The 27957-nt window shown below is 39.1% G+C and overlaps 1 protein-coding gene across 1 annotated transcript in view; it reads left to right on the top strand.

Annotated features, from left to right (window-relative positions):
• JARID2 (jumonji and AT-rich interaction domain containing 2) overlaps window positions 1-27957 on the top strand; it is a 226914-nt gene that overhangs the window by 113020 nt on the left and 85937 nt on the right. The window contains exon 3 of the mRNA XM_032222826.1: window positions 25575-25716. Within this exon, the coding sequence (XP_032078717.1) occupies window positions 25575-25716 (142 nt within the window). The remainder of the gene's footprint in view (window positions 1-25574; window positions 25717-27957) is intronic.

Below are 27957 nucleotides of genomic sequence, written 5' to 3'. Positions count from 1 at the left end.
AGCCAGTTTGATGTAGTGATTAAAGGCATTGGACTAAAAACCAAGAGACTGATGTGTGTCTTGGACACAAAAGACAGTTAAGTAATTTTGGACTAGTCATTCTCAATCTTGGAAGAAGGCAATGGCAATCCGCTTTCAAAAATAAGAAAATTGCATGGACTTGGCCAAGCAGTTTCCAGGAGTCTGGAATAATTCATTGGTGCACACACACGCACACACATATACACACACACAGTTTATTTTAGATCCCCATACATAGTATTGCACTTACATCCTGAACTGTTGCATGAGATTGTGAGTGTGATGACCAATAACTGATGTGTTGGACTTCAGCTCCAATAATTCCTGGCTGTCATGATATGAAAGACAACATCTAAATGTATATGGAGGATACTGCCTTAATGGATGCATCCATTCATCCATCCATCACATATTTGCTTTACTGTGAATTAGTTTGTTCCCTTGAGAGATTCCAAGAGTATAAGAGGAGTTGGTAACTTTTGAGAAGTTCAAACATTTTGGAGGGCATAGGTAGTATTGTTGTGCTACAGTACCACCACCTGAAAAAGTGTGGCTAAATTTGGGGAAGAAGTTTTAAGATACGGAATGTGAGTCTGAGGCAAACTATTACCATTCTGATTCTTAAATCTCACCAAATTTGAAACATGCCTTCAAATTATTCTACCCAAATTGAGCAACTTTTTTGTCAGCGCTATCTTCGTGAAATGTGGAGCCATAAAAAGATTCCTGGGTCATTGCAAGTTGCCCTCCCCGGTATATAGTTATTATTTCATACTTGTTACAGTTGCTGTGATATTTATTTGTAAATGAAATAATTTTTGAAAAATGTTTCTGTGTAATGATAAGGAAACATCTGTGGCCTTTTACAGGAAACTTCCTAATCTTGGGAAGCAGGATAACATATCAGTAAATCTTGGAGGATCCATGTTATATTTTTCAATGCTAGTATTTCTTCTATGATATTAATACACATAGAATTTGGAACCGTGATGATCAGTTTTTCAGAGGCCCCTTTATAGGAGTGAATCTCATTCCCATGAGACATAGCTTGCTTTCTAATGTTGCTTTAGACATGAAATAGATGGCTGTAAAAATGAAATACAGTCTCTAAGTATCCTTGGCTTTTATTCATAAGGTCATATTTTGTATCTTCCCAGCAAAGTAGCTCATAAAAGAAATCCATTTTCCTCAAAAACAAAAAAATTATTTTGTGTGTTAACACAACTCCACTTTAGTTAAACAACAGGGTATCTAAATGTCACATATATAGGATTATATTTATGTTCTTATTTTACGAGGACTTTAGGTTCATTATATACATCAATCCAAGCTATGGGTTGAACTAACCACAGTTAAAAAGTCAGATGATTTAAAAAATACTTGCCTGTTGTTGCTGTTTTTTTGTGTGTTTGTTTTATTGTGTTCAACAATTACTGTGGTAAATTCAGTGGCATCTGGAAGTAGAGTTGTGGCATTAACTATATATTGTTAATTAAAAACATCATATCAACATAATGGTTTGCAATCATTTCAAGGCATGGTCTGGATATGGTTGAACTGCTTTGGCGTCTGCCTGGCTGCTTCTGTATGCTATGCTGAGGTCCTAAAATTATAGATCTGAAGAGATTGACCCATCCAGTTCTATGTAATTTGGGGGGGGAAACAATTGTGTATTTCTTATGAATTCTTATTGGGCAAACATTTACTGCTGTGCAATATCACTAGATGGCATGATCTGCAGCTGACATGATGTATTTGCTAAATGACTTTGTTGTTCAATGCGTTATGTCCCTGGTGGACACATAGAGAAGGAAGAACAAGCCATTTCAGAATGGAAGGCAGTGTAGCTAAGGTGTTAGCAAACTATTTTTGATATGTGGGTCAGGTTCGTACCACTTCTAGAATCTTTACCATCATTTGACCCATTTTCTTTCCCAGAAAAGGTCTGAGACTAGAATTGCAGTAATAAAAATGCAAGTATGTCAGATCCATACCATTTTAAATCACTCCTGAATGTTTCCACATAGAAGATAAAGCAAGTGAAAAAAAAAAGATGTAGCAAGAATTATTGATTGGAATATTATGTCTGCATGGCTACTGTTAAAACCGTTACAACACTTTGTGAGAGTCTTGTTGGGTTATTTATGTATTCATACAGAATATTATTTCAAAATTTTATATTGCTGCCTATCCTACATATGAACTCTGGACACAATCCAGAGCCAGTATGATCAGGCTTCATGGAAGTTTATTTCTAAAAATAACACTCATAGAAGGAAAATTTGAAGCAGAAAATTATTACTTTTTGAATGTTGTTGCTGTTGTGCTGCACATTTATAAAATGTGAAATTGTGAGCAATAATTTCAAAATTCTAAACTTCAATAACTTTGTAGACAATGAGCAGAATCTGGTTTTCTCCATTGACTTGTTGCTTGTTGAAAACTGGTGGTCACATGATCCCGGAACTTTGCAACTCTCATAAATACATACCAGTTCCAAGTGCCCAAATTTTGATCACATAACTATGGGGATGCTACAGTGGTCATAAGCATGAAAACCAGCATGAAAACCAGTCATAGGTCACTTTTTCCAGTGCTGTTGTAACTTTGAATGGTCACTAAACAAATGGTTGTAAGTCAAGGATAACCTGTATTGTAACATCAAATATAAGCATGAGTTCACTGCAAGGAACAAACCAACTGATGTACAGCAAGGCTGCAGTTATAACCAAATACCTAGGACAGTGATTGCTAACCTTTTTTCCATTGCATGCCAAAAATGGGGAAAGCACAGGGGGGGGGTCATGCACGGGTGTGCCCACACCCATAATTCTATGCATGTGACCCCCCCCCCTGAATGGGCCGTTCCCAAACTCCCAGGTTTCCGTTCCCAAACTCCCAGGTTTCCGTTCCCAAACTCCCAGGTTGCCTGTAGGACTGTTTTTCTCCCTCTGGAGGGAGAAAAACGGCCCAACGCACAAACCGGAGACTTCAGGAGGCTTCCCTGAATCCTCCAGAGGAAGAAAAACGGCCCAGCGTGCAAATTGGAAGTCCGTTCCCGAACTTTCAGTTTGCACATTGGGTTGTTTTTCGCCCTGCAGAGGCTTCAGGGAAGCCTCCGCAGGGTGAAAAATGACCAAAAATGAAGGCCAAAGTTAGCTGGCCAGCACACACATGCACGCTGGAGCTAACAGGGCAACACCTTGTGTGCCCTAATAAATGGCTTTGCATGTCACCTGTGGCACGCGTACCCTAGATTCGCCACACGTACCTAGGATATAAATTCAGTTAACAAGAAAAAGAAGCCAAATGATGCATTACCAAAAGTGAAGAGCAGATTGGAAAATAACACTAGCAGGCTAATAAGTTCAGAGGCAAACATGCTAGAAAGAAAAGGAGCTGAAGAACAAGAAAATCATTTGTATTTGGTTTTGTAAGGTAAGGATGAGCAATACATAGTTAAGTGGAACTGAAACCTATCTTCTTGTATGATAGAAAAATAACAAAGAATAACAAAGAAAGAATGCTTCATGGATAGAATTGAACCTTATTTATTTCATTAATATCCTAAGTTATGGGCATAGCATTTATTTTTGGCCTCTTAAGGTAAAAACCTTCCCAAAGTGTCTTGTAATATATAACAACTGTGATTTTTTTTCTTTTGAAGAACATTAATAAAACCCATAAATATAATATAGTGTTGGATTAAAATTGAAGAGGCCTTTAATTCAAATCTAACTTCAACTGTGAAAGTCTGCTTGGAGACTTTGAACCAAGCGTTGGCTCTTAGCCCAGATTATCTCACAGAACTGAGTAAAAAAAAAAACGGAGGAGAAAATGCTATGTATATTGTCTTTAACTCCTGGAACGAAGATGGATTCAAATCTTACATGCAGTAAATACCTACAGACACATACATATGCACACACATTGCACATTGTGTGTGTGTGTGTGTGTGTGTGTGTGTGTAAGAGGGAGAGAGAGTATTTATATTCTGTTTGATAGAAATAAAAGGCTTTGGCATATTTCCATTTGTGGAGTCTTATTTGATCTTGTATTACATATTGTTCAGAACAGCCATTCATGATTTCTGGCTGAACTATGAAGCAACCCTTCAGAGGAATTTAAGGATTTTTTTTTCTCAACGTTAACACATGCTATGAGGAGGCCTTATACAGAAGTAATACATTAACTAATAATAGGATGCTGACCCTCAGGAGCAAGAATTATCTGATAATAGATTTAATCCTTTGCTTCAGAAAAAAAATCAAACACCCCTTCATCCTGCCAGCCTTATCCAGATACATTCTGTTTCTATAGATATATTGCTTGGCTTTCATAGAACATTATAGCAATTGGTAATAGAAGAACTAAGATCTGATTTATCTTTAAACTGTATTGTTATATTGCACTTCTGAAAAAGCCCAAGGCAATGTACAAAATTGATGCAAAATTAAAAAGGCTTGACTAAAATAACTCTATAATAATGGAGAAACGGTGTTGCAAAATATTTTTTTCAAATATTTCAATAGAAAATTGAATGGACTAAACCAGTGGTAGTCAACCTGGTCCCTACCGCCCACTAGTGGGCGTTCCAGCTTTCATGGTGGGCGGTAGGGGTTTTGTCCGATACTGAAGCACTTTCCTTTTTTAAAATTTAATTGACTTTTTAAAAAACATTCATAGCATTATTTAAAAAATTTTGTTAGGTTTTCATAAAATCACCATTACTGTGGAACCGGTGGGCGGTTAGAAAATTTTACTACTAACAGAGATACAAAAGTGGGCGGTAGGTATAAAAAGGTTGACTACCCCTGGACTAAACAAAGTTAAAAAGGGTCTCTAATTTACAATCCAAAATGAAATGCTGTAGTAATTAAGAAGTAAACTCTATATGCTTCCTTTATGCTCTCACTTTTTCCAGTTGCCTCAAAACTATATACGTGTGTCGCATAGATATAACTCTAGAAATTAGAGTATAATTTCATTCAAAAAAGTACAAATTGAAGCCAGAATAAAAAATAAACGAAGCTTCCAAATTTTAAAAATAAAAATGGCCATTTATTTGTATTGCTTTAGCATTGTTGGTGTTTTAGATTCTATTTCATGCCTTAGCTGCTACCTAAGAATCTTTTTTAAATGTAAGAAAAAAGTTAAAGTCAAGCAAATTTAAATGAAATAGAAAGCACTATACATATTAAAAGCTTTTCATAACATGTCAATTGTAAAACTTATTTAAATTTTAAATTCAAAAGCAGCCTTGAACCCAGGCACAGTATGATACTTTCTATAGGCGTAGATGATTTTCCCTGCTTTTGGTGGATATGTCATTAACAAAAGATTGTTCATCCATCATGTTGGTTCTAATCTATTACATTAATTGTGAGCTGGAAAGAGCAATCGGAAAAAAGAAAATTGAATGTACCTTAAATGTCAGTCACATTGTTTAAAAGAAAGATCTCTTGAAGTAAAGAGACTGAGAAAAAAAGTAGTTTAGCCTAATAAACTGTAACTGTAATAGAAAGTCAATTCTACTTTTGAAAAAGGAGAGCTAATTCAGATATTATTGCTGTTATCTATATTTTAAAACATTAGCAGAGTTCAAAAACTATTTTTATGCACATGTGCTACCTCTATAAAAGGGGTAACTAATCATTCCCAGTTCCATACTTTGAAATACAATTTCAATAAATGGTTTTAAAGATGACTCAGTATACTTGGGTACCTTTTCTAACTAGGGAGCATCATGGCTTCATCAACTTTAAATCACCTTTCCATATTGTATGTGCCCTACCCAATACTCATGTGGTAAAATACCAAAACTCTGAAAGATAAGTTGGATCTTTGTGAGATATTCTAGGAGGCAAAGGTGGCATTAAACAAACTACTACAAGCCCCTATCACTGAATAAAACCAAAGGACTTTGTTGACGTAATAAACTATTCAAACTCAAGAAAATCTGGATCAATGCTGTTATATAGCTGCCAGTGAAGAGAAGACCAAAACTTCACCAAGTAGGTTAAAATGTAGATTTTAAGGATGAGTTTTAAGAGTTAAGGATTAATTTTAAGAGGTGAAACAGGTGCCCTAAGATTAACTTTTTCTCATGCCTATTTTTTTAATGGACCTATCCTGGTGACTTCATTGTTGGATTTATAAATTATGCTTGTTGCACAAAGTGTGTAGCCAAGAGTGTAGCCTTCATGCCATGGATGCATTGCATTATAGCATATACAAAGACAACATAGAAAATAAAGGGATAAAAATCTAATACTGTAGAATGCTGATGTGTAGTTTGAGCCAAGAAGCGATATGGATTACTAGCAAATATATCTACATTAGGAACATATATGGGTGCACTTGTGCAATTTCCATTGGTCTTTGCATTCAGGAGTTATTTAATTGATTAAATAAAAAAGAGGACTTTGTACAATATGTAATGCATCTCTGGAATAGTTTGCTTTTTCAGGATAATGAAGCACATAATTGCAAAAAAAGGTAAATGTATATTATAGTATTATCCTACAGGGAGGAAAAGTTACAGGTAGTCCTTGACTTATAACCATTCGTTTAATGACTGAAGTTACAATGGCAGTGGAAAAAGTGACTTATGATCAGTTTTTTCACACTGATAACCATTGCAGCATCCCACGGTCACATGATCAACTTGGCAACTTCCATGCATGTATGATGGTTGCAGTGTCCTGGGGTCATGTGATCCTCTCTTGAGAACTTCTGACAAGAAAAAAAAATTAACTTGTTAATTAACTTAAGATTCACTTAACAACCATGGTAGTAATTTAACAACTGCAAGGATTCACTTATGGACTATGGCAAGTCATAAAATCGGTCAAAATTCACTTAACAATTGTCTTGCTTAGCAATGAAACTTCTGGGCTCGCTTGTTGCCATAACTCAAGGGTTATCTATATGTGCTATACTTTTTTCTTCTCCTAGTTAGGTTTTCATGCTCACTGTGATTCAATATACCCCTGCGCTGTGATGAGGCAATAGTAATTCAGTATTGTCATTTATTTAAAATACAGCTTGGTTATATGTTTGCTCTCTCACCTTTGATTTTAGATAATAAATAAAGTCATATTACTCTCCCTTTCTGATTTTAAGGTTGGTTCGTTTACATCACTGAGGTTCTTGGTTGTCATATCTTCCAGCTGTAAAATGGAACCAATGTTGTCATCCAGACAGATGATGCTTCATCCTGGCACAAATTTTATCCAATTCACACTCTTATGTCTTTGCTTGTGCTAAGAAAAACATGCTGAACTTGCTGTGCTAAATCTGCCTTTCTTAATATTCTACGTAGCTCCAACAGTATACAACACTATATATTTAATAACCACTGGGACCTACCTGAGTTGATCTCTATCTTCATGCCAGAGGACTTAATGTTGACAACCAAGACTGCCTAGAGAGAAAGAATAAGGATTTCATACTGAATTTACAGTGTTACTGAAGATACAACTAACTTTATTTGTAGATATGTACAGCATTTTTATTGGCACAAGTACATGAAACTTCTAAAGTTCTCTCTCTGCTTTAAAATGGAGTATGAAATTATTGTAAGAAATTATTTCCAAGTCTGGTGTTTTTCTAAGTCTCATGTCTAGTAAAGAAAAATGCAGCCCAATTTAGCTTAGTATGACAATAGTTATTGATTTTTGCTTTACTTATTTGTATTTTTCCTGCTATTTTAGAATCAATATTCCCTAACCTCATTTCTATTTTGTGTGTATAAGAGGAGAAGATAAATTAATACAATACGGTTGCATGGTAACTCTTTTCCCTGTGGCCTCTTCCCATATTATTTATAGTAACATGTGTGAAGAGGCTATTTAGATGGAGTATGATGTTTGTCTATATGGAGATTGTTGGAGAAGTATAGGAAGAAGCATAGGAATTTCCACAAGGGAAAAGACAGGCCAAAAAGGGTCACTCTGAACAGGTAACAGTAATTTACATGAAATGTAATACACTACTGGCTACTCTAGTTAAGAGCATCCCTATTTTATTAGAAAATAAAACCAGAGATTATCTGGGAATTCATGACCAAATTCATACATGATCACAGAAAAGGTGTTTAAACAGTCTTGGTAAGTTTGAGAACTTTGAATACTCTGCAGCTTTGAAAAAGCAAATCCAGCAGAGATTTCTGTTTTGTGAATAAAATATCTCTGTCAGATAACTTGCAGAGATCTATTAAATGCATGCTCAAGTAATAACAAAGAGTTACAATTACTTGATACCATAAATTTCGGTGCCATGGATCAATTGTACATGGAATCATCATAAAGGAAGTAACTCTGAATGAATCCTATTTGGCATCTATCACTTCATTGGTTTGGATTGTTGATGCAGCTGAAAATAATAACCACAGCTTTTATGTGCCAAGTTGAAGAAATTCCAAGAAAGTCTAAACTAAACTTAGACTTTATGAAAGAAAATGACTAAACACATGTGGACTGATTAAAAAAAAAGTAGAAAGTAAAGATAATCAAACATATCCCCAAAAGACTCTTAAAATATTTTTTACACAGATTTTGCTGTGTAATACAGTGAAACTTGCCAGTTTAAACAGGTTTTCATGAAGGTTAGGCTCTCTGTTGCTATTGGTTATAATTACTATATGCTGACTAAAGCATCAGAGACAACATGTTTCCCTGAAAATAAGACCCTGTTTTATTTTCTTTTGACCCCCAAAATAAGCACTTTGTCAGGCCTGCAGTCATATTCCTTTTAGGATCTTTGGCCTGCCACACACTCTCCCTCTTTCTTTACTATGCTGTTTCTTTAGTGGAGAATTGGGAGAGGGGTAGGAGTAGAATGTGGTTGTTTTCAAAATAAAAAAATTCATTTCTAGAAATCAAAGTCATTCTTTGTCTCTGCACCTCTGACCGGAACTAGATGGGTGGAAATGCCAACGTGGCAGAAGAAGATTGGACCATGTGATGGACTGGTGGGTGTGGGGACAAGTTCATGAACTTTCAACTGGGTGGAAACCTTCAGATTCGGGTTTCCACAGATGTGCCAACATGTCTGTCTTATTAAATTGGAAATTTAAGGATAGCTCTACCTTGGACTCTGATTTAATTCTGCATGATATTTGGAATGCTGACACACACGGGCTTATTTTAGGGGAGGTCTTATTATTTTTGAGGTTCGGGAGGTGGTGAGTGTGGTCAGCTCATGGTTGCTACTGTGTTGCAGTATTTTCGGGGAGGGCTTATTTTTTGGGGAGAGCTTATTTTAGAGCATACATTCAAAAGCCCGATTGGGCTTCTTATCTGAGAAGATTTTATTTTCAGGAAAACAGGGTATCTTCAGGCTAGTTATTGAGAATAATAATGGGGAAAAGCTTCCTAGTCATTCTTTTTTCATAATATACTTTTTATTTTCCATTTTCATAACATATAATCACATGTATACTATTACATAGCCAATATCCTATTGTATTAAGTAGTAATTACATCAGTTCCTCTTGCCATCAACGCCCAGAAAGATAAAAACCCATTATTGGCTCTTCTGCTCTCCATAGCCAAGAGCAGAAGAGCTTCCTAGTCATTCTTATAAGGATTTGATTGATCAGTGAGAAACAGAATGCCAAACTATATAGATCCTTTGTCTGATCCAGTTTTATCCAGAGCTCCAGTTTTATTCTTAACCTCATAGAAGAATGATACGATCTTGCCTATATGTGGCTGTCTTTCAGTGTAGCTTAATCAGAATAAGAAATCTAGATACAGGTAGTCCTCAACATACAACTACAGTTGTGTCCAAAACTTAGAGAGCCGAGGTGGCGCAGTGGTTAGAGTGCAGTACTGCAGGCTACTTTAGCTGACTGCTAGTTCGGCAGTTCGGCGGTTCAAATCTCACCGGCTCAGGGTTGACTCAGCCTTCCATCCTTCCGAGGTGGGTAAAATGAGGACCCGGATTGTTGTTGGGGGCGATATGCTGACTCTGTAAACCGCTTAGAGAGGGCTGAAAGCCCTATGAAGCGGTACATAAGTCTAACTGCTATTGCTATTACTATAACTTCTGTTGCTAAGCAAGACAGTTGTGAAGTGAGTTTTGCTCCATTTTACAACCTTTTTTGCCACAACTGTTAAGCAAATCCCTGCAGTTGTTAAGTGAATATGGCTTCCCCCATTGACTTTGTCAGAAGACATCTGGGAAAGCTGCAAATGATGATCACATGACCATGTGGCCAGTGCAACTGTAATAAATACATACCAATTGCCAGGTGCCTAAATTTTGATCACGTAACCATAAGGATGCTGTAACAATCATAAGTGTGAAAATAGTCTCTTTTTTTTTAGCACTGTTGTAACTTTGAGCGGTCACTAAAAAAATGGTTGTAAATTGAGGACTACCTATTGCTTTTGAGTTAGTGCCCTTATTAACTCTGCTAGGATTACTGGAGTATGTTTTAGTAGATTTTCTTAAGAGTAAGCTTTAAGAGTAAAGTTACATATTGCTTTGAATTAATTAAAAATGTCTCTGGGTTCAGACAGGTTTGGATTATTGTAATAAACTCTGCATGGAGCTGCCCTTAAAAACTATGCACCAGCAGTTTTTAGCATTTCTCATTATGTTCATGTGACACTACTGTTTTTTTAAGCTGGATGGACTGCCTGTAGTCTTCTGAGTTCAATTGAAAGAGATGCCTGTCACTTATAAAGTCCTACATGATGTAGGATCAGACTGTTTGTGGGTTCATCTCATTTCCATGGCCTCTGCTCAGCCCACCAGAGCTCACAGAAGAAACATACTTCAGGTTTCTTCTGTTGGTGTCATGTTGTAGGACTCTGGGCTTGCGCCTTCTACGTAGCAATATCTCCCTGGAGATGGTTTTTTGACTTTTTTGAAACTGAAGATCTGGATGTCTTTGGGTCAGAAGGTTAGATGAGCTTTGCTGCTGTTGAAGTTATTTTTATGATAGGGATTATTTTTATGATAGGGATTATTGTTTTGGGCACTATGAGATGCAGGTTGTAATTAGCATACTGTTCTGACACACACACCCCTCCGGCCTGTGAGTAACGCAGACACAGGCTTGGCTATTTGCCACTCTTTAATCACAGGAATTACAACTCTGTGGGCTGAAAGCCCATACAACATTCTCATGCCAGAAGGGTTGGCAGCAACCCAAACCAAACAGAATGGAAATACAAAACAGACCAGACAAGAGTTCCTCAAGACTGTTACGAATGGTTGTGTCCTGCAAAAGTTCTCACTTATATACTCTCTTGGGAGGGGCCAAGCCACAACCACCTGGGCTTGGTTATCTCTTATGAGTCTGCCTCCGCAGCTGCTAATTCCGTTTCTCCGCCCTTCTCTGTCTGGCGTCAGGGACAAACTGCCTTTGATCTTCCCCACTGCTCCATGCCTCAGGTGCCTCCTGGTAGCCAACCAGCCTCTCTGGTCCCTGTTCTGAGTCTGAACCCTGCCCAGGGTCCTCCACATTTTCCATAGCAGACTCATAGGGTTCCTCACTATCCGAGTCCATCAGCAGCTCAAATGGATCCTGCTGGGCCACAACAGCATACTAATTTATATACTCTACCCATAGTATTGTGAGATGGGCAATCATAAATATTTAAATAAATGTTTAAAATGTGAATGTGTTTTGGCGACATGTTAAAACAGCTGCTCAATCCCATCAAAAGGTCTTGCTTCTTTAAAGAGTTGCCAGCAGATGTTCAATGCTCACTTCAGGGCATTTTCTGGGAATCAGAACTTGCAACTGCAAAAACCTACCGTGTTTCCCTGAAAATAAGACATGTCCTGCTAATAAGCCCAATCGGGCTTTTCACAGCATGCGCCATAATAAGCCCGCCCCAACTATTTAAGTGCATGCGCAACCAGTCCCCGCCGTTACCATTGTACCACCTACCGGTAAAGCTTGTGGGGCAAAAAGAGGCTCGCTGAAAAAACAGGGGCAGGTGAAGCAAAGTGCTTCCATCCCCCGCCCTTCCCTCCCGCGCAAAAAGAGCGGCAGGCCAGCAATGCGATCATCCCCTCCTGCCTATTCCTTCCCGCGCAAAAAACACCGCCCACCTCGCCCTAATGGTAAAAGGCAGGCTCACTGGATGAAAGGGCAAGGAACACAACAGACCTGGGAAGGTAAGAGGCGTGCCTTGCTTCTCCCCCCTCCCCACCTGCCACCCCTCGCTAAAGGGACAGCAGAGAAGGGAACCAGGCAGGTTACCTTTATCATTGGGGCGAGGTGGGCGGTGTTGGGCCGCGAGGCGCACCTCCAGGTCCGTCACATTCCTCACCATTGCGTCTATGGAAGCCCCTGGTAAAAAAAACCCTTCTCGTGACTTCAAGAAGTTTGATTGAACTCGCGAGAAGAGTTTTTTTACCAGCGGCTTCCCTGAACACAATGGCGAGGAACACGATGGAGCTGGAAAGGTAAAAGGCGTGCCTTGCTTCTCACCTGGTCCAGAAAATAATAAGCCCTCCCCCTATAATAAGCCCAAAGCCATATTTCATGGGGCAAAAGAAAATAAGACCCTGTCTTGTTTTTGGGGAAACGCGGTAACACAGGGACAGATTCCACAGTCTTAATCTGTTTTTTAAAATATCTGTATGGTTTCAGATAGAAAGACTGAAAGCTGCTATGGGGCATTGGATAGGGTATGTGGGAATGACCTTGAGGGACCTGAGGAACAGATGCTGCCCAGGGAACAATCAGATAAAAGGGGGAGGAGACTGCTTAAAGCATTAAAAAAAAGTTTAAAATGATACAAACTAACATATCAGACAGATTTGTATTTTCAGACGTACAAGATTCCTTTAATGTAACCTTCCAATAAAGTAGAATTAGCTCATTTGGCTGTCTCTCCTGCCTTGTTAGCCTGGGAAACTGACAACAGTGAAACATTGTCAGTGTTAATATAGCCACCCCTGGCATCTTCTTAAACCAATGTGTCTTTGGGAGAATCACTGTGTGATCCTGGAGAAAGATCTAGCTGCTTTAAGGTGTTGTAGACATATTGTTATGCTTGCTTCCTTCTGCTCCAGAATAGTTTGAGCCTTTGAGTCTAAAGGGCTTACTACTACAGCTCTAATCTTGTTGTTTTCTAATATTGCTTCCCACAAAATGGCTGCTTGTAATATGGCAGTTGCTCCATGTGGTGAAACACTCATATTTAGCAGTTTGCCTTGTAATTGGCTGCTGCTCTGTTGTTTGTTATCACAGCACATTGCTGAAAATTCCTGTTAGCTTTTTATAGCAGCACAGGAAAAATGAAACCAGTTTGTACAACTATCCAGTATATATATATATAACTGATTTTTGTTATATACTCAGTAATAACTCTTTGCAGCAGCCAAATTCCAATCCCGGGGGACTCCGGGTGGCTTACAAATACGAAATGAAATAAAATAATACACACGGGGAGAATACAAACAATACAAACAATTTAAAAAACACAACACACATTCGGTTTAATTGGGGGTTGAACCTGATTTGAAAGTCAGCAACCCCAGGCCTGTCGGAACAGCCAGGTTTTGGTGGCTTTTTGGAAGGCCACGAGGGTGGGAAGGGTCCGGATCTCTGCTGGTAGCTCGTTCCACAGAGCCGGAGCAGCTACAGAAAAGGCTCTCCCTCAAGTGGTCGCCAGTCGGCATTGTAAGTCTTAAATCTGTCAAGTTTAAACACCCCTGGGGGTTTTTTTTCTAAAGGGTTAGGGGTGCAAGGGTCTTGTAACTTGACAGCTTTAAGACTTGTATGCTTCAAATGCCAGAGTTTCTGAGCCAACATTTTGGATGCTAAGCAAGAGCATTGTTAAGTGAGTTTCACCACATTTTACAAGTTGGCCACGCCCACCCAATCACATGGCTGGCAAGCCACTCCCACCCAGTCACATGGCTGGCAAGCCACTCCCACAAAGCAGCCCACACCTACAGAAGAGGTTCTAAAAAGTTTGAAACCCACCACTGGTGCTCTTCCTCCCCTCCCTGGTCTATGGGAAAATTGTCTTCCACAAAACCAATCTCTGGAGCCAAAAAGATTGGGGACCGCTGCTCTAAATGGTTTAGCAGAAGGTCATTTGTCCCTAACGAGTGTGAAGTAATACAATGTTATTTCCATTGTGTTTAAAGAAATGAAAATGACAGGAAAGATTTCTGCCATGCATGGTTATTTAAATAATTTGGTATACTTAACTCTTGGAAGCCAGCAGCTGAAAACTTCATAATTTTTGCTATTTGATGACGAAGGCAATATTTATATGGTTATAAATTACAAAAAAAATTGAAGCATGATCTCAGCTCATCTTGCACAAAGGCGAAACAGTGGTCTTGCACTTACAAATTAAATTCATTTAACTTGGCAAATTATAGAAGAGTCTTCATTCTGTCAGCAGCTTTACCATCAACGCTTAACATTCTCAAATACTAGTCTGTCTGAGTCAGATGATAAGAATAGATTATTGTAGTTTTATAGGGAGTCCCACTCTATACAATAACTTGGGAACAACAAAGGCAGGAAGTAATTGTAAAAGGAGTCTTACAATAGCTACTGTTGGATTAATGCAGTACAATTTTTGATACCGTTGCTAAGCTCTGCATGATTTGCTTTGTCAATACAACAGCACCTGTTTAAAGAATTATTAATTGCTAGGTAGGTACCATTTAACAATATTTCATGCCTATGTTCCTACAGTTTAAACTTTCTTTACTGCCTGATGTGGACTGCAGCAACAATGAAAGTTGTTAACTAAAATATAAAGCACTATATTATATTTGACTTTCTATTTCTATTGAATATATTAATCCTTGCCAGCTTCTTCTCCATTCAAATATTAGTGGCACAAACATTGCTGCATTTTGTTTAATCTGATGAAATAATTGCTAGTCTGATACACGGTTCCACCACAAAACCGCGGTAGACTAAAGCGCGCTCGACGAAAGCGCGTACGTGACGTCATCACAGCGCGACGAAAACAGCACGCTGTGAGCGGTAAACTTAAAATTAACGCGTAAATCTAAACCTAACCCCCCCAAACCTAACCCTAAACCTAACCCTAACCCTAAACCTAACCCTAAACCTAACGCTAACCCTTAACCTAACCCTAAACCTAACCCTAACGCTTAACGTAACCCTAAACCTAACCCTAACCCTTAACCTAACCCTAACCCTAAACCTAACCCTTACCTTTATGTAAATCGGCTTGCTTTAATTTTAATTTAATTTTAATTTAATTTATTTTTAATTTTATTTGTCGCGCTGCTGATGACGTCAGGTACGCGCTTTAATCGGGCGCGCTTTAGTGGACCGCGGTTTTGACGGGTCACGCTGATACACATACAGACATATATTCCATCACCACCATTGTCTAACATTGAATAGGATCACTATTCCCTGAACCATAGATACTATATAATAATTTTCTGCGAGTCTTTTGTAAGGACAAAAGATCATCCTCAAAGGAACATCTTTTGGTTATTATTTTTAGTGCCCTTTGTCAGATCATTCCACACATGGGGTCCCTCAGGTTAGCTCTTAGTTCTTACAAGAGTACATTATTTTTCTCTTATTTTAAATCCCCAATATCCCAAGTCATATAATTACTTTTATGATTCCAGATAGCTGCAGAAACTTGACCTTTTGTATATTGCTAAAGTAATTATAAAACTGAATAGCTCTATACATACACTTGCATAATACATGTTTTGCAGTGGGTTTATTATTTGGATTTGTATTGAGTTCAGCTTTGGTACAAAAGTGGGTGGTAATTAGTATATAATTTATAAAGAGGCCATTTTAAACAACTCTTTAACTTCATGTATTTTAAATGTCCTTAGGAAGAGTTCACAAGCACACACACACAAACACACACATCCTTGCTTTGTTGGTAACGTTTTCACTTTTCTGCTGAGTTCAGTGTTATTTGATTTGCTTTTGGATGTGAGGAAAAAACTGGCCCAATTCTTCTTTTACATTTTTTTTTAAACTTTCTTTAAAAGAACGTACACTTTCCCCTGTTTTTTTATAAGTACAATCTACAAATAAACAATGTAATTAACAAAGAAAAAAGCTACAGTTCCGCACACAAGCCGAGGTGGCGCAGTGGTTAAATGCAGCACTGCAGGCTACTTCAGCTGAATGCAGTTCTGCAGTTCGGCTGTTCAAATCTCACCGGATCAGGGTTGACTCAGCCTTCCATCCTTCCGAGGTGGGTAAAATGAGGACCCGGATTGTTGTTGGGGACAATATGCTGACTCTGTAAACCGCTTAGAGAGGGCTGAAAGCCCCATGAAGCGGTATATAAGTCTAACTGCTATTGCTAACTCCGGCGCGCATGTGCATGCCGGCCAGCTGATTTTTAGCCTTCCGGGGGAGGCCATTTTCACCCTCTCCAGGCTTCAGGAAAGCCTCCAAGGCCTGGGGAGGACAGTAAACGGGCCCAATGGGCCAATCGGAAATTCAGAAACGATCTGTTTCCGGCTTCCGTAGGGCCTCCGGTGGGGAAGGCCATTTTCATCCTCCCCAGGCTTCAGGAAAGCCTCCGAAGCCTGGGGAAGATATACGCACATACGGGAAGCATTGAATTGTGGGTGTGGGTACGCACACGTGATAGTGCGCGCACACAATTTTGGCACGCCGTTACAAAAAGGTTCACCATCACTGCTGTAGTTCATACAAAACAATACATTTTATATGACCAAATAATTTTCCAAGCGTATTAAAATCAGACGTTCTGATTCATGGTCACGGTGATGGAGGAAAAAAGTTAACTTTCCTTCTTTTAGCTTGGATATAGAGCTTAAAACTACTTCTCATCTCATGGAGGAATCTTATTCCCTTCAGTCTAATATTCTAACAAAAGTCATGGCTTCCTATCCAGGAGGCTGAGGCTGATTATGAGGTAGTTGTGCCAGGGCAAGGTGGCAGGACAAGGAAAGAAGACTGATGTGCAGCCTGAAACATCTTCCCCATCATGGAATGAGGGTTAAGTGACCATGTAGCAGTGATAATCCTGACAGACAGCTGCAAGAATGGCAAGGCGGCATCCGAGATCTCCCATGAAAGCAAATCCGTCAGATCTTTCTTTATTCCACCAGCAGGATTTTGCCCTCTAAAATGTTCTCTGTAAATCTCAAAGCCCCATTCTCAGATTCCCTTTTAAAAATAGCCAAGTGGGAATGGGCAGAACCTTTCAGGCCCAAGGCCCCTCCAGTAGTAGCAGATCCGTTGTTTCTCTTATTTATGAGGAGTATAAAATGAGTTCTTCCCCAGACTTTTAAGGGCTGATTGGGTGGGAACTCCCCTCTCCCCTGTGGTGGTTTTGTTGTGTGCTGTTCGCCAATTTACATTTTGTATTTATGTATTGTTTGTTAGATAGCAATAGCAGTTAGACTTATATACCGCTTCATAGGGCTTTCAGCCCTCTCTAAGCGGTTTACAGAGTCAGCAAATTGCCCCCACAGTCTGGGTCCTCATTTCACCCACCTCGGAAGGATGGAAGGCTGAGTCAACCTTGAGCTGGTGAGATTTGAACCGCCGAACTGCAGCTAACAGTCAGCTGATGTGGCTGCAGTACTGCACTCTAACCACTGCGCCACCTCGGATGTACAGTTAGTCTTGGGGTTAAAACAGCAACTGGGGCTGGGATTGCCATCACTAAACAATGCAGTCGTAAATTGTGACATCATATTACTGCACTGCTTCTCAACCACAATCGCAACAGTCCCAACTGCTGTCAACCCAAGAGGCATGGGTTATTAAGTGTGAAGCGACAGGAGTTACAAGTAATGAGTATGGGTATTCTGGGGGTGGGGGTGGGGGATACCCTTAGAGGCCCAAGATAGAGTGTCGGCAAGCCAAGGGAGGCCCATTGCAGGCTGCATGCAAAATGAAGACAGGTGGAGAAGAATTGGGAGGCTCAGTGAAGTCCATGAAGGACTTGGGATAGAGCAAGATCAGGCCACATTCAAATTGAGGAAGGGCTTGGGAGAGAGCTTGGGAGGCACAAGGCAGGCTGTATGTGAGTTGGGGGAGGCCTAGGAAGTTCAGCAGAAACTACCTGCGGTTGGGGGATGCTGTGGGCTGTAAGTGATTTTGAATTGAATTGAATTGAATTTATTGCACTTATATGCTGCCCTTTCCCCCCGAAGGGGACTCAGGGCGGCTCACAATCCAAGTCAGGGAAGGGGATACAGATAAGGGATAAAAAAGACGAACAAAACAATACACAATTTAAAAGCATACAACAACCATACCATTTGAGGAGGGGGGCAAAAGCTCTTTAGCCCCAGGCCTGTCGGAACAGCCAGGTTTTAAGGGCTTTGCGGAAGGCCTGGAGGGTGGTGAGGGTTCGAATCTCCACGGGGAGCTCGTTCCAGAGGGTCGGAGCAGCCGCAGAGAAGGCTCTCCTCTGGGTAGTCGCCAGCCGGCATTGGCTGGCGGATGGAATTCGGAGGAGGCCTAATCTGTGGGATCTAATCGGTCTATTGGAGGTAATTGGCAGCAGGCGGTCTCTCAAGTACCCATTTTGACCTTCCCTTCCATCTTCCCCATTGGTCTTGCTTGTGGGAAGTTGGCAGGGAACGTTGCAGTCTTTTGACTGAAGTTCCCTGAAATGACATAACTATGAGCCAGGCACCCAAGTGTTCACATCTTGTTTGTGTGATCATGATATGATGGCCCTAGGAGACCAGTCATATGTCTATTTTTCAATGTCACCATTACTTGGAATAATTGTCGCTGAATGAATGGATATACGGCAATAACTACCTATAAATGATTCATTTTCTTTTCTTTTTGATTTATTATGTGTACATTGCCCAGAGCCACATTGTCTGAGTTGAACAGCCTTATAAATCTATAAATAAATAAATCTATGAATTAATAAATGGGCAGTGTCTTTTTGTGCTTCCTGCATTTTTTGCCTAGATGCAACCTTTTCCAGATAATACCCTTGACTCAAGCTAGATGTGAAAATGAATTTGAGAATGTCTCAAACAACCCCTCTGGGTCACAAAGAATATTCTAAAAACTTAACTGACCAACCCTCAGAATATTTCCCCTTTCCTGTCAACTCTAAGGACCAAGAAGGGTAGTTGGACAAAATGCAGCGTTTTTCAGAGGATGGACCTGACACAATTTAGGAGGAGAAGTAGGTTAAAAGAATATTCCAACCTTCTCAAATGGGTTCCACCACAAAACCGCGGTCGACTAAAGCGCGCTCGACGAAACCGCGTACCTGACGTCATCACAGCACGACGAAAAAAGCACGCTGTGAGCGGTAAAGCTAAAATTAACGCGTAAACCTAAACCTAACCCCCCCAAACCTAACCCTAAACCTAACCCTTAACCTAACGCTAAACCTAACGCTAACCCTTAACCTAACCCTAAACCTAACCCTAACGCTTAACGTAACTCTAAACCTAACCCTAACCCTTAACCTAACTCTAACCCTAACCCTAACCCTTACCTTTACGTGAATCGGCTTGCTTTAAAAGCGCTTTTTAAAGCGCCCTTTTTTCTCCGCGGTCATTTTTGTCACGCTGCTGATGACGTCAGCGACGCGCTTTAATCGGGCGCGCTTTAGTGGACCGCAGTTTTGTCGTGCCACGCTCAAATGCAAGGTTCTTTATCCCAGTATGTTGTATTCTATTTCAGCTTCTTCCATGAATCTTTATTTTTGCAAGTTGGTTATCAAGCTGGGATAATAAGAGGTCAACCACATTTAACTGAAATCAATTCATGCAGCCAAAGGAATGAAGTTTCTTCTATAAGGCAAGAAGAAACAATAAGCTTTTATTTTAACTAGTCATATTTCCTGTCATATTCTGGTATTTCGCGTTTAGTGCTATTACTGGATACACAACACCTAGCTCAGATTTGGATGATCAGAAGCAATGTGAGCAGGTTCTTGAGATAAATCCCAATTCTGCAGACCTTCTATTAATTGAATTATGGTTAAGGCAATGCTGAAAGGTTCAAGTTACAAACTTCCCTTGGAGACAAAATAGTAAACAAGAAGTCTGTGTTACTTGTTATTGCTACAGAAAAAGTAAAGCATGCATTTAATGCCTGATAGTGTTTGGCTCTCTTGAACATAGGAAGATTTAGAATAATCATTGGGGGTGGGTTTTTTTTGGGGGGGGGGAAGAGAAGGAAATGCACTTTCAGCTCTTTTTCAAAGAATGTAGTGAAAATTTGAAATTGAAGTAAGGAAAGAAATGAAAATAAACCAACATCCAACAGAACTCTTTTTTGGGGGGGGGCAACAATATAAGCTTCATATAGCTTGGATTTTAGCATGGCATTTCTCCAGAATAAATATTAGTCTTGGAAAAAATAATAAAAGCAATTCTTTCATAAAGGTTACTTAAATAACTACAGGGCCTCAAATTATATACATGATTTAGGCTTCCCTGGAGTTTGTTAACTGTAAATTTAACCAACAACATTTTTTTAAAACTGCAAAGAAAAAGGAAACAATAAATTAAAATCCATTTTTATGTTGGTTGTCATCAACAAGACAGAAAATAACTTTTCATGATCACCAAAGATTACTTTTCAGTTTTATGAAGAGTTTTAGTGGAAGAGACTCTAGTGAAAAGCTTCTTGTGATGACATTTTTTAAAGAAAATAAATTGTCAACATAAGGTATTATGAAAGGGTGAAAGACTTTAAATTGGATAACTTGATTTATTTCTCTTTTGAGTGCACTTCATAATCTGATCAATGGGGACAAATTTATGATAACTTCCCTTTTTTTTATTTGCAGCTTCTTACTTAAGAAGAGATTGTTGTCTTGGAGTATCAGTCTTTTATTTCCTCAAGAGGGAGATCTATTCTGTTTTTTGAATAAATTTTGAATTGGCTTTTAAAAATCTAACCTACAGAAGGCAATGTTGTCATTATAAATGGGCTTTGACTCAAAAAGATCCTATGTATTGCAGTGAATTACAAAGAAGTTTAGGTCACAGCTCTATCCAAGGCATTTTCACCTTGAATTTTCTTTTCAACCTGTTCGCCATTCCAATATTTTCCAATATTTCCATTGGTGGACAAGTGTCAACTGCGAATTGCTGCATTGTGATAGAATTTGTGTACTCTACAAAGTCTGTGGGAAGCCATCACAAGTGCCCAAGGATTCCCTTTCCAGATATTTCCTTTCAGTATGTGGCAAACTGGGACTATGAAAAGGAATGCAGGAAAGACAAAGTATAGTGTATGGTCCATCTTTGTGGCGTTCATGAGAACATCATGTTTATAGGGCTATTTACAAGAAGGAGATGGAGCTTAAACTGAATTTTTTGAAGACAATTTGTTTCCTATGAAGAAATATTCCAGTTAAATTTATTTAAAGATTTCAATATGTTACTAGAATTTATAACTACCCCTGAAACAATTGAAAGTTATTGTTGGTTTCTCAGCCCATTCTTACTTTCATGGAAACACTTCGGCTTTACTTAAGCATAGGGATTGTTCACGGTTTATATTCCAGATTGCAACTAAATGTTGTTTAGCTAAAGCCTGAAATAAACTTAAATTGGTTACAGCTTATGGGCTGATAACTTGAGGGATGCTTGTAAAAAGAAGTACCGGAGAGAGAGTTTCATCTGGCTTTATTCCAAGGCTATAAATGTGTGTGTGTGTTTGTTTGTTATGTTTTCAGCCACACTTGCTATGCTCGTCTAAAGCACCTATGTTTGTTCTAGATGTTGACCTGCAGAATAGCTTTTAAGCAGGGGCATCAATCACAGAGAGAGGTTCAAGCACAGAGAGGTTCCATTTTCTCCAGCTTGATGACTTCCCATAAGCATTTAATATGTGCGGAATAGGAATCTGAACTATATAGTTCTTTAGTCTTTTAAATTCTCATGAAATAGATTGTGAAATTGCACAATCCTTATGGTAAAAGCCTGGTTATGCTTTTATTTGTGCTTCAAGGTTCCAAAGGATAAATCATTAATTTTTTTTTTACAAAGGAAAATTCAACAGCAAAGCCAAGAAAAACTTTACAAAACTGCATATTCTAATAAAATCAAAATCAAACACTATGGGTAAATTTATTTTAAAAAGACAACTCAAGTTCCTTATTTTTCACATGGATGTAAAAACTGTACATTAAGAGGTACCATTTCTAAGGTAACAGTTAAATTACCAAAATAAAGGACAAAAGTGAAAAATAAATAAATTTAAAAGGCATTTTTTTATTTTTAATAAAAAAGGACTTATGGTCACTGCAGGTATAATTGCCACATCAGCCTGGCCTCTCCTAAGTTTGATTCGTATATGTGCTCCTCTTTGAGTATAAAAAATACATTGCAAAATACTTTATGCCATGTAAATATTTTACAATTTTTAAAAAGACAACTATGTTAGATTTTTTTTTTAACTAGAAAGAATAAAAGCAAAAACTTCAAGATAGAAAAGAGAAAAAAAGTAGAAAGAAAGAAAGAAAGATAAAGCAAAGCCAAAAATGACTTCAAACTTATTTTTACAACAGATATATTTAAGTTGGCCTTTTATTCTATGGTTATAACATAACTTTCATTTTTTCTGTTAGTAGTAGTAGTAGTTTATTGGTCTTGTATGCCGCCCACTCCCGAAGGACTCCGGGCGGCTTACAATAAAAAGGGGAAGGGGATAAATAGACAAAACAACAATTTAAAATACACAACATTCATAGTTGTGTATGTTATCTACTTTTTTTCCCCTAATCAAGCTCATGTATTGTTTTCATTTTGTTTAAGTTTCATGCAAAAAGTAAAAACAAAACCCAACACCCTGATGATGTGTTAAGGGTTTTGTTGTTTATATTCTGATTGTGATGCTGTTCTTTCTGTCTTACGCCACACTAGGTAACAAAGTGGATTTTTTAAATTCCCCAATTTGTAGCAAATCAGCTGGCTCTCAATATTTACAGAGGTTCTGTTTCATAAAACGGTGAATATTGAAACAGTAAATTGGGAGTCTAGAGAAATTTGGAGTTAATTTCCACAGCCTGTGGTTTTGCTCTTCATTCCATAAGGGCTTCCTCCCTCTTCCTGCCATAGTGGTTCTGTAAAATGTACCTGTATCTCCGCCCCCCTCCTTGCTCAGTTATTCACATTTCATTGGGTGAACCTATTTGCAGGAGATCATGTGGCTTCCTTGCAGCAGCTGCCCACCATTTCTTCAAAGCAACTCATCAGCTGGTGGTTAAGGATTTGCCTCACTTGTACCGTGTGGTAACGTTGGTTTCTCCTTCTGTCTGAATCTTTCACAATCTTGGTGGAGGGGCCTCTCAGTCACACTGCTGTGTCTTAATGCTGCCTCTAGACTGCAAAAAACTTCCCACAATATATTGAAATCTTCTTTCTAATCATCAATTGCAAATATACTAGACAAGTGATGGGTAACCTTTTTGTTGCCGCATGCTGAAAGGGCATGGGCGTGCCACGACAGCATACACATGTGTGCCTACACCCATAATGTGTGACCTCCTGCACTCCGCTGCCCTGCACATGTGCGCACAATCCCCAAGCGCCTCATTTTGGGCCTAGCAGGCCTCCCTGAAACCTTCTGGGACCAAAAATGGGGTGCAGGGAGCGCGATGCATCCCCCCTGTGCTCCCCCTCCCCGTGCATGCCTACGCTGTTACAGGTGTTATGTTTGCCTTGTATGCAGCTTCATTCCTTTCTAGCATTCATCTCCATTATTCAGTGATGCATTTCCTGCCTCTCTAGGATTTACCTCTTATCTGCTCATGTGAGGCACTTCCTGTTCCTGTTGGATGTATATAGTTATATTCTTAATGATTTGTATAGTGTTTTAACTGCATTTTGATTAAACACACACTGCAGAAACCCAAAAATCAGCTGGCCAGCGAGAGGCGCATGCGTATGTGTGGTGGAACGTAGGGGCGATGGCTCACATGCTGGCAGGGAGACCCCTGCGTGCCACCTGCCATAGGTTCTCCATCACGGTACTAGACCATGGACAGTGAGAGCTATCTACATGGCGAATGTAATAATCTATGGCCCAAAATTCAATGATATATGAATAATGGATGGGTTTTTTGGAGCACGGAAATAAATGAAAATAGGTGTGTCAAGACTATAAGATTTAACTTTTTAAAATAAAAAAAACACCCTAATATTCCTCAAAGCAAATGGTTTTTGTTATCACTACTGTAACTTCAGGCTTTGAAATAATTATTAATATTCAGACCATTGAATACATTGTTTCTAAATGGCTGTTTGTTATATCATGGCTCTGTTTATCACAAAAAAATAAATCTATCTAATGATAAAAGGCAGCCTTCCATTTCGTGAGAGTGGCGTCAAGTATGTTATTTTAAAATGTATCTTGAGTTGTGAGGCCACTACCATTTATCGGTCACAGAATCTTGCTAGCCATGCATTTGGTAGCTGACAAATATCAGTTCATAACATTGATTATGTGCCATCAAGTCATGTTCAACTCCTAGCAACCACAGAGCTCGGTTCATGCATACAGTTCATTTATATCATTGGCAAGTGTAAAGGTGCCAACAGGCACGGCTGTTGTGTGTGTAGGTAGTGAGAGAGACCTGTGCAGAGTGATCCTTCTCAAGTGTGTTTCCGGAGTCTGACAGTGTTTGGCTGAAACCGCTTATTATCTTTTGTGTTAAATAGAGATAAAGGTGATGGTGAAAAGTGGGAGGAAAAAAAAATCAATTAACAAAGAAAAGAGGTGAGAGAGCATCTCGGTTCTTTATTCATATATGCCATCAACATTCAAATGTGTTTTAGAATTATGGAAATTAGGATTTTCTCCAGTTTTTCACTGAGCCCATTAAAGAGATAAGATCTAGAAAAAAAATTAATCTAATTTCTTATATTCCTTATTTTAAAAATGTATCAAAGTGTGTTACAGGTTTAATATCTCCATACAGTCTAGAATAACGTTATTGTAGTTTAGTGAATTGAGCCATGCCTTGCTCCTGTCCTGGGAAATGAGCAAGATAGCAATGGATATACTAATAGCTTCTTTACTACCCAAGCCATGTTTTAATTAGTTTATTATGATTTAAGGATTAGTTAAGGTCTATATATAGATACCTTGTTTGATATGAAATAAAAATTCAGGTTTTATCTGTTGCATCTAAAGTTTAGTGAATTGAGGTCTGTAATGTTGACAGTTTGCAGTACTTAAGTGGCATAAAGTATTTCAATAAAATGAGATGAGACATGAATCAAGAAGTATCTGGACAAAATCTCATCTTGGGCAGAAAGTCACAATTACATTTCCAGAAGGCACATAATCTCAACATTCACAGGATTTAAAATACTGAGCGAAAAGATTGGAAGAGATAACTGAGATAAGATGCATAATGTACATAAGCAGTATAATAAGTGCATTAAATATGTTACTTAGCAATATTATTAAGCTACATTTTATACAGTTGATATTTTTGAAAAATGATTCCTAGTGTTATAACTTTGCCTCTCTCTCTGTGTGTATGTGTGTCTGGCTATCTTTAGTGTATTTTGGAGTGGATTTGTGGCTGTTTATCTTAACTCTCTTGCTTTTTTAATTACAGGACTCCTTGGTAATGGCCCGTCTAAAGGATTAAGGCCAGGGTCTGAACAGCTAGAGAATGAGAAGGATGATGCATCGCAAGTATCCTCAACTTCCAATGATATTAGTTCTTCAGATTTTGAAGAAGGGCCCTCAAGGAAAAGGTCAGACTCTTTTAAGTTTGTATAATTTAATAGAATGTAGACTTATAAATAAATCTTAACAGTGGAGCCGTGCTGAATCATCTCATTAATTCAGTGAAAAGTCTAGGTGGAGATGCGGAACTTCCAAATGTAGATTTCACTCTACTTGTTCACTGCACGGCCTCCAGAAAGACATTGCAAATAGCCGTGTCTTCCCTGCTTCAAGAAAAGGATCTGTGTAACAGAATTACGAAAGCAAACCCAGAAACAATGTCAGAAAAGAATTTTATTGGCATGTACGTTGCTTTTAATAATAAAATAATTACTTGCTTATGATGAAAAGCATTTTTCTTAGGGGGAATAAAATCTTTCTTTTGGATTTGGAGCTCTTTCAAAATCTCAACCATCTTAATTTGAAGACGTTTCTTTAAGGCTTTCCTTGGTTTTCTGAAAGATTCGTTTTTATTTTTGCGGTGCTTGACTTGCCAAACAAAACATGTGGCTACGCCAAAAGATGGAGCTTAAAAGGAATAGATAATCCAAAAAACATTCCCAGCGAAGAGAACCTCATTGTTTGAAGTTTGAAGTTTTGTTTTATTTATATGCCGCCCTATTCCCTGCAGGGACTCAGGGCGGCGAACAACTCAAACGGGGAAGGGAACATACAAAAACAAGACAGGTATTTAAAAATAACCAACAACCATACCTGTCGAGAGGAGAAGGGAGCTCATCAACCCCAGGCCTGCCGACACAGCCAGGTTTTAACAGCTTTTCGGAAGGCCGGGAGAGAGGTGAGGGTCCGAATCTCCGCAGGGAGTTCGTTCCAAAGGGTCGGAGCTGCAACAGAGAAGGCCCTCCCCCGGGTCGTAGCCAGATGGCATTGGCTGGTAGACGGGACCCAGAGGAGGCCGACCTTGTGCGATCTAATGGGTCTTTGGGAGGTAATTGGCAGCAGGCGGTCTCTCAAGTAGCAATAGCAATAGCAGTTAGACTTATATACCGCTTCATAGGGCTTTCAGTCCTCTCTAAGCGGTTTACAGAGTCAGCATATCGCCCCCACAGTCTGGGTCCTCATTTCACCCACCTCGGAAGGATGGAAGGCTGAGTCTACCTTGAGCCGGTGAGATTAGAACCGCTGAACTGCAGATAACAGTCAACTGTAGTGGCCTTCAGTACTGCATCCTAACCACTGCGCCACCTCAGCCAATACCATGAAGGGCTTTATAAGTGATAAGTAAACATATTGGCTCTTGTAAAAACAATATTTTTTTGTCCTCAGTTCAGTAGTAAAATCCTTTTTGACTCTTATTATGCTATAATCTGGGCCACTTCCTAAATAGGCACAATATAAAGTAAAATGGAAGATGTAGTGGGCATACCAGTGTCAAAAGTAAAAGATAAGTTACCTTTATTTCTTGTTTTGTGTTAAGGAAGAAAATTGAATGCTTGGGGGGAAAAAGGTTAATAAAAGGCTATTCGGGTAATTCTTGACTAACAGCAGCAATTGGGGGTAGAATTTCTGTTGCTAAATAGTGTGGCTTTACAGTGCAACTGTATCACTTATCAAAAGCAATCCTTGCATTCTCAGAATTCTTTGTTTACCTTATATTCCAGTCATCTTGCCTAGAGGCACCTTACAAAGTTTGTATTGTTAACTGAATCCCACCATCATTAGGTGAAGCACCTTCCTTCTGCATTCTCATTATCAAAGTCAGTGAGAAAGCCTTCAGGAAGTTGTAAGTACCAAGACCAAGTGGCTGCTGTGTGTAGCAGTGGTGGGTTTCAATTTATTTTACTGTGCAGAAGCGGGTAGGCGGAGCCTCCCACCGCCACATTACCAGTTCACCTGATCCGGGGCGAACTGGCAAAACCCCACCTTTGGTGTGTAGGGGAGAGACAGCGGTGGGATTCACTTACCTTTCCTACCGATTCGCAAATGTGAGTGCTCATGTGACATGGGGTGGATGGGCGGAGCAATATATCTCTACCGCTCCCGCTCCCCCTGAACTGGAGAGAACCCTCTGAATACCACCTCTGAAGAGAGAGCAAGGGAATGGAACATGTCTGTAGAGATTCTCAGTTATCCAGGTCATGGTTGTCCCAAAGATGCTTTTTCAACTAGACTTTTTTGGTTTTCCTTTGAAGACATTTTGCTTCTCGTCCAAGAAACTTCTTTAGCTCTCAAGAAGCTTCTTGGATGAGAAGCGAAACGTCTTCAAAGAAAAACCAGGAAGTCCAGTTGCCTCTTGAGAAAGCACCTTT

Source organism: Thamnophis elegans, chromosome 8 (assembly GCF_009769535.1).
Source record: "Thamnophis elegans isolate rThaEle1 chromosome 8, rThaEle1.pri, whole genome shotgun sequence".
Classification (NCBI taxonomy): Eukaryota; Metazoa; Chordata; class Lepidosauria; order Squamata; family Colubridae; genus Thamnophis; species Thamnophis elegans.
Note: the sequence above shows the minus strand (reverse complement) of the source record. Positions and strands in the feature narration are given on the sequence as shown.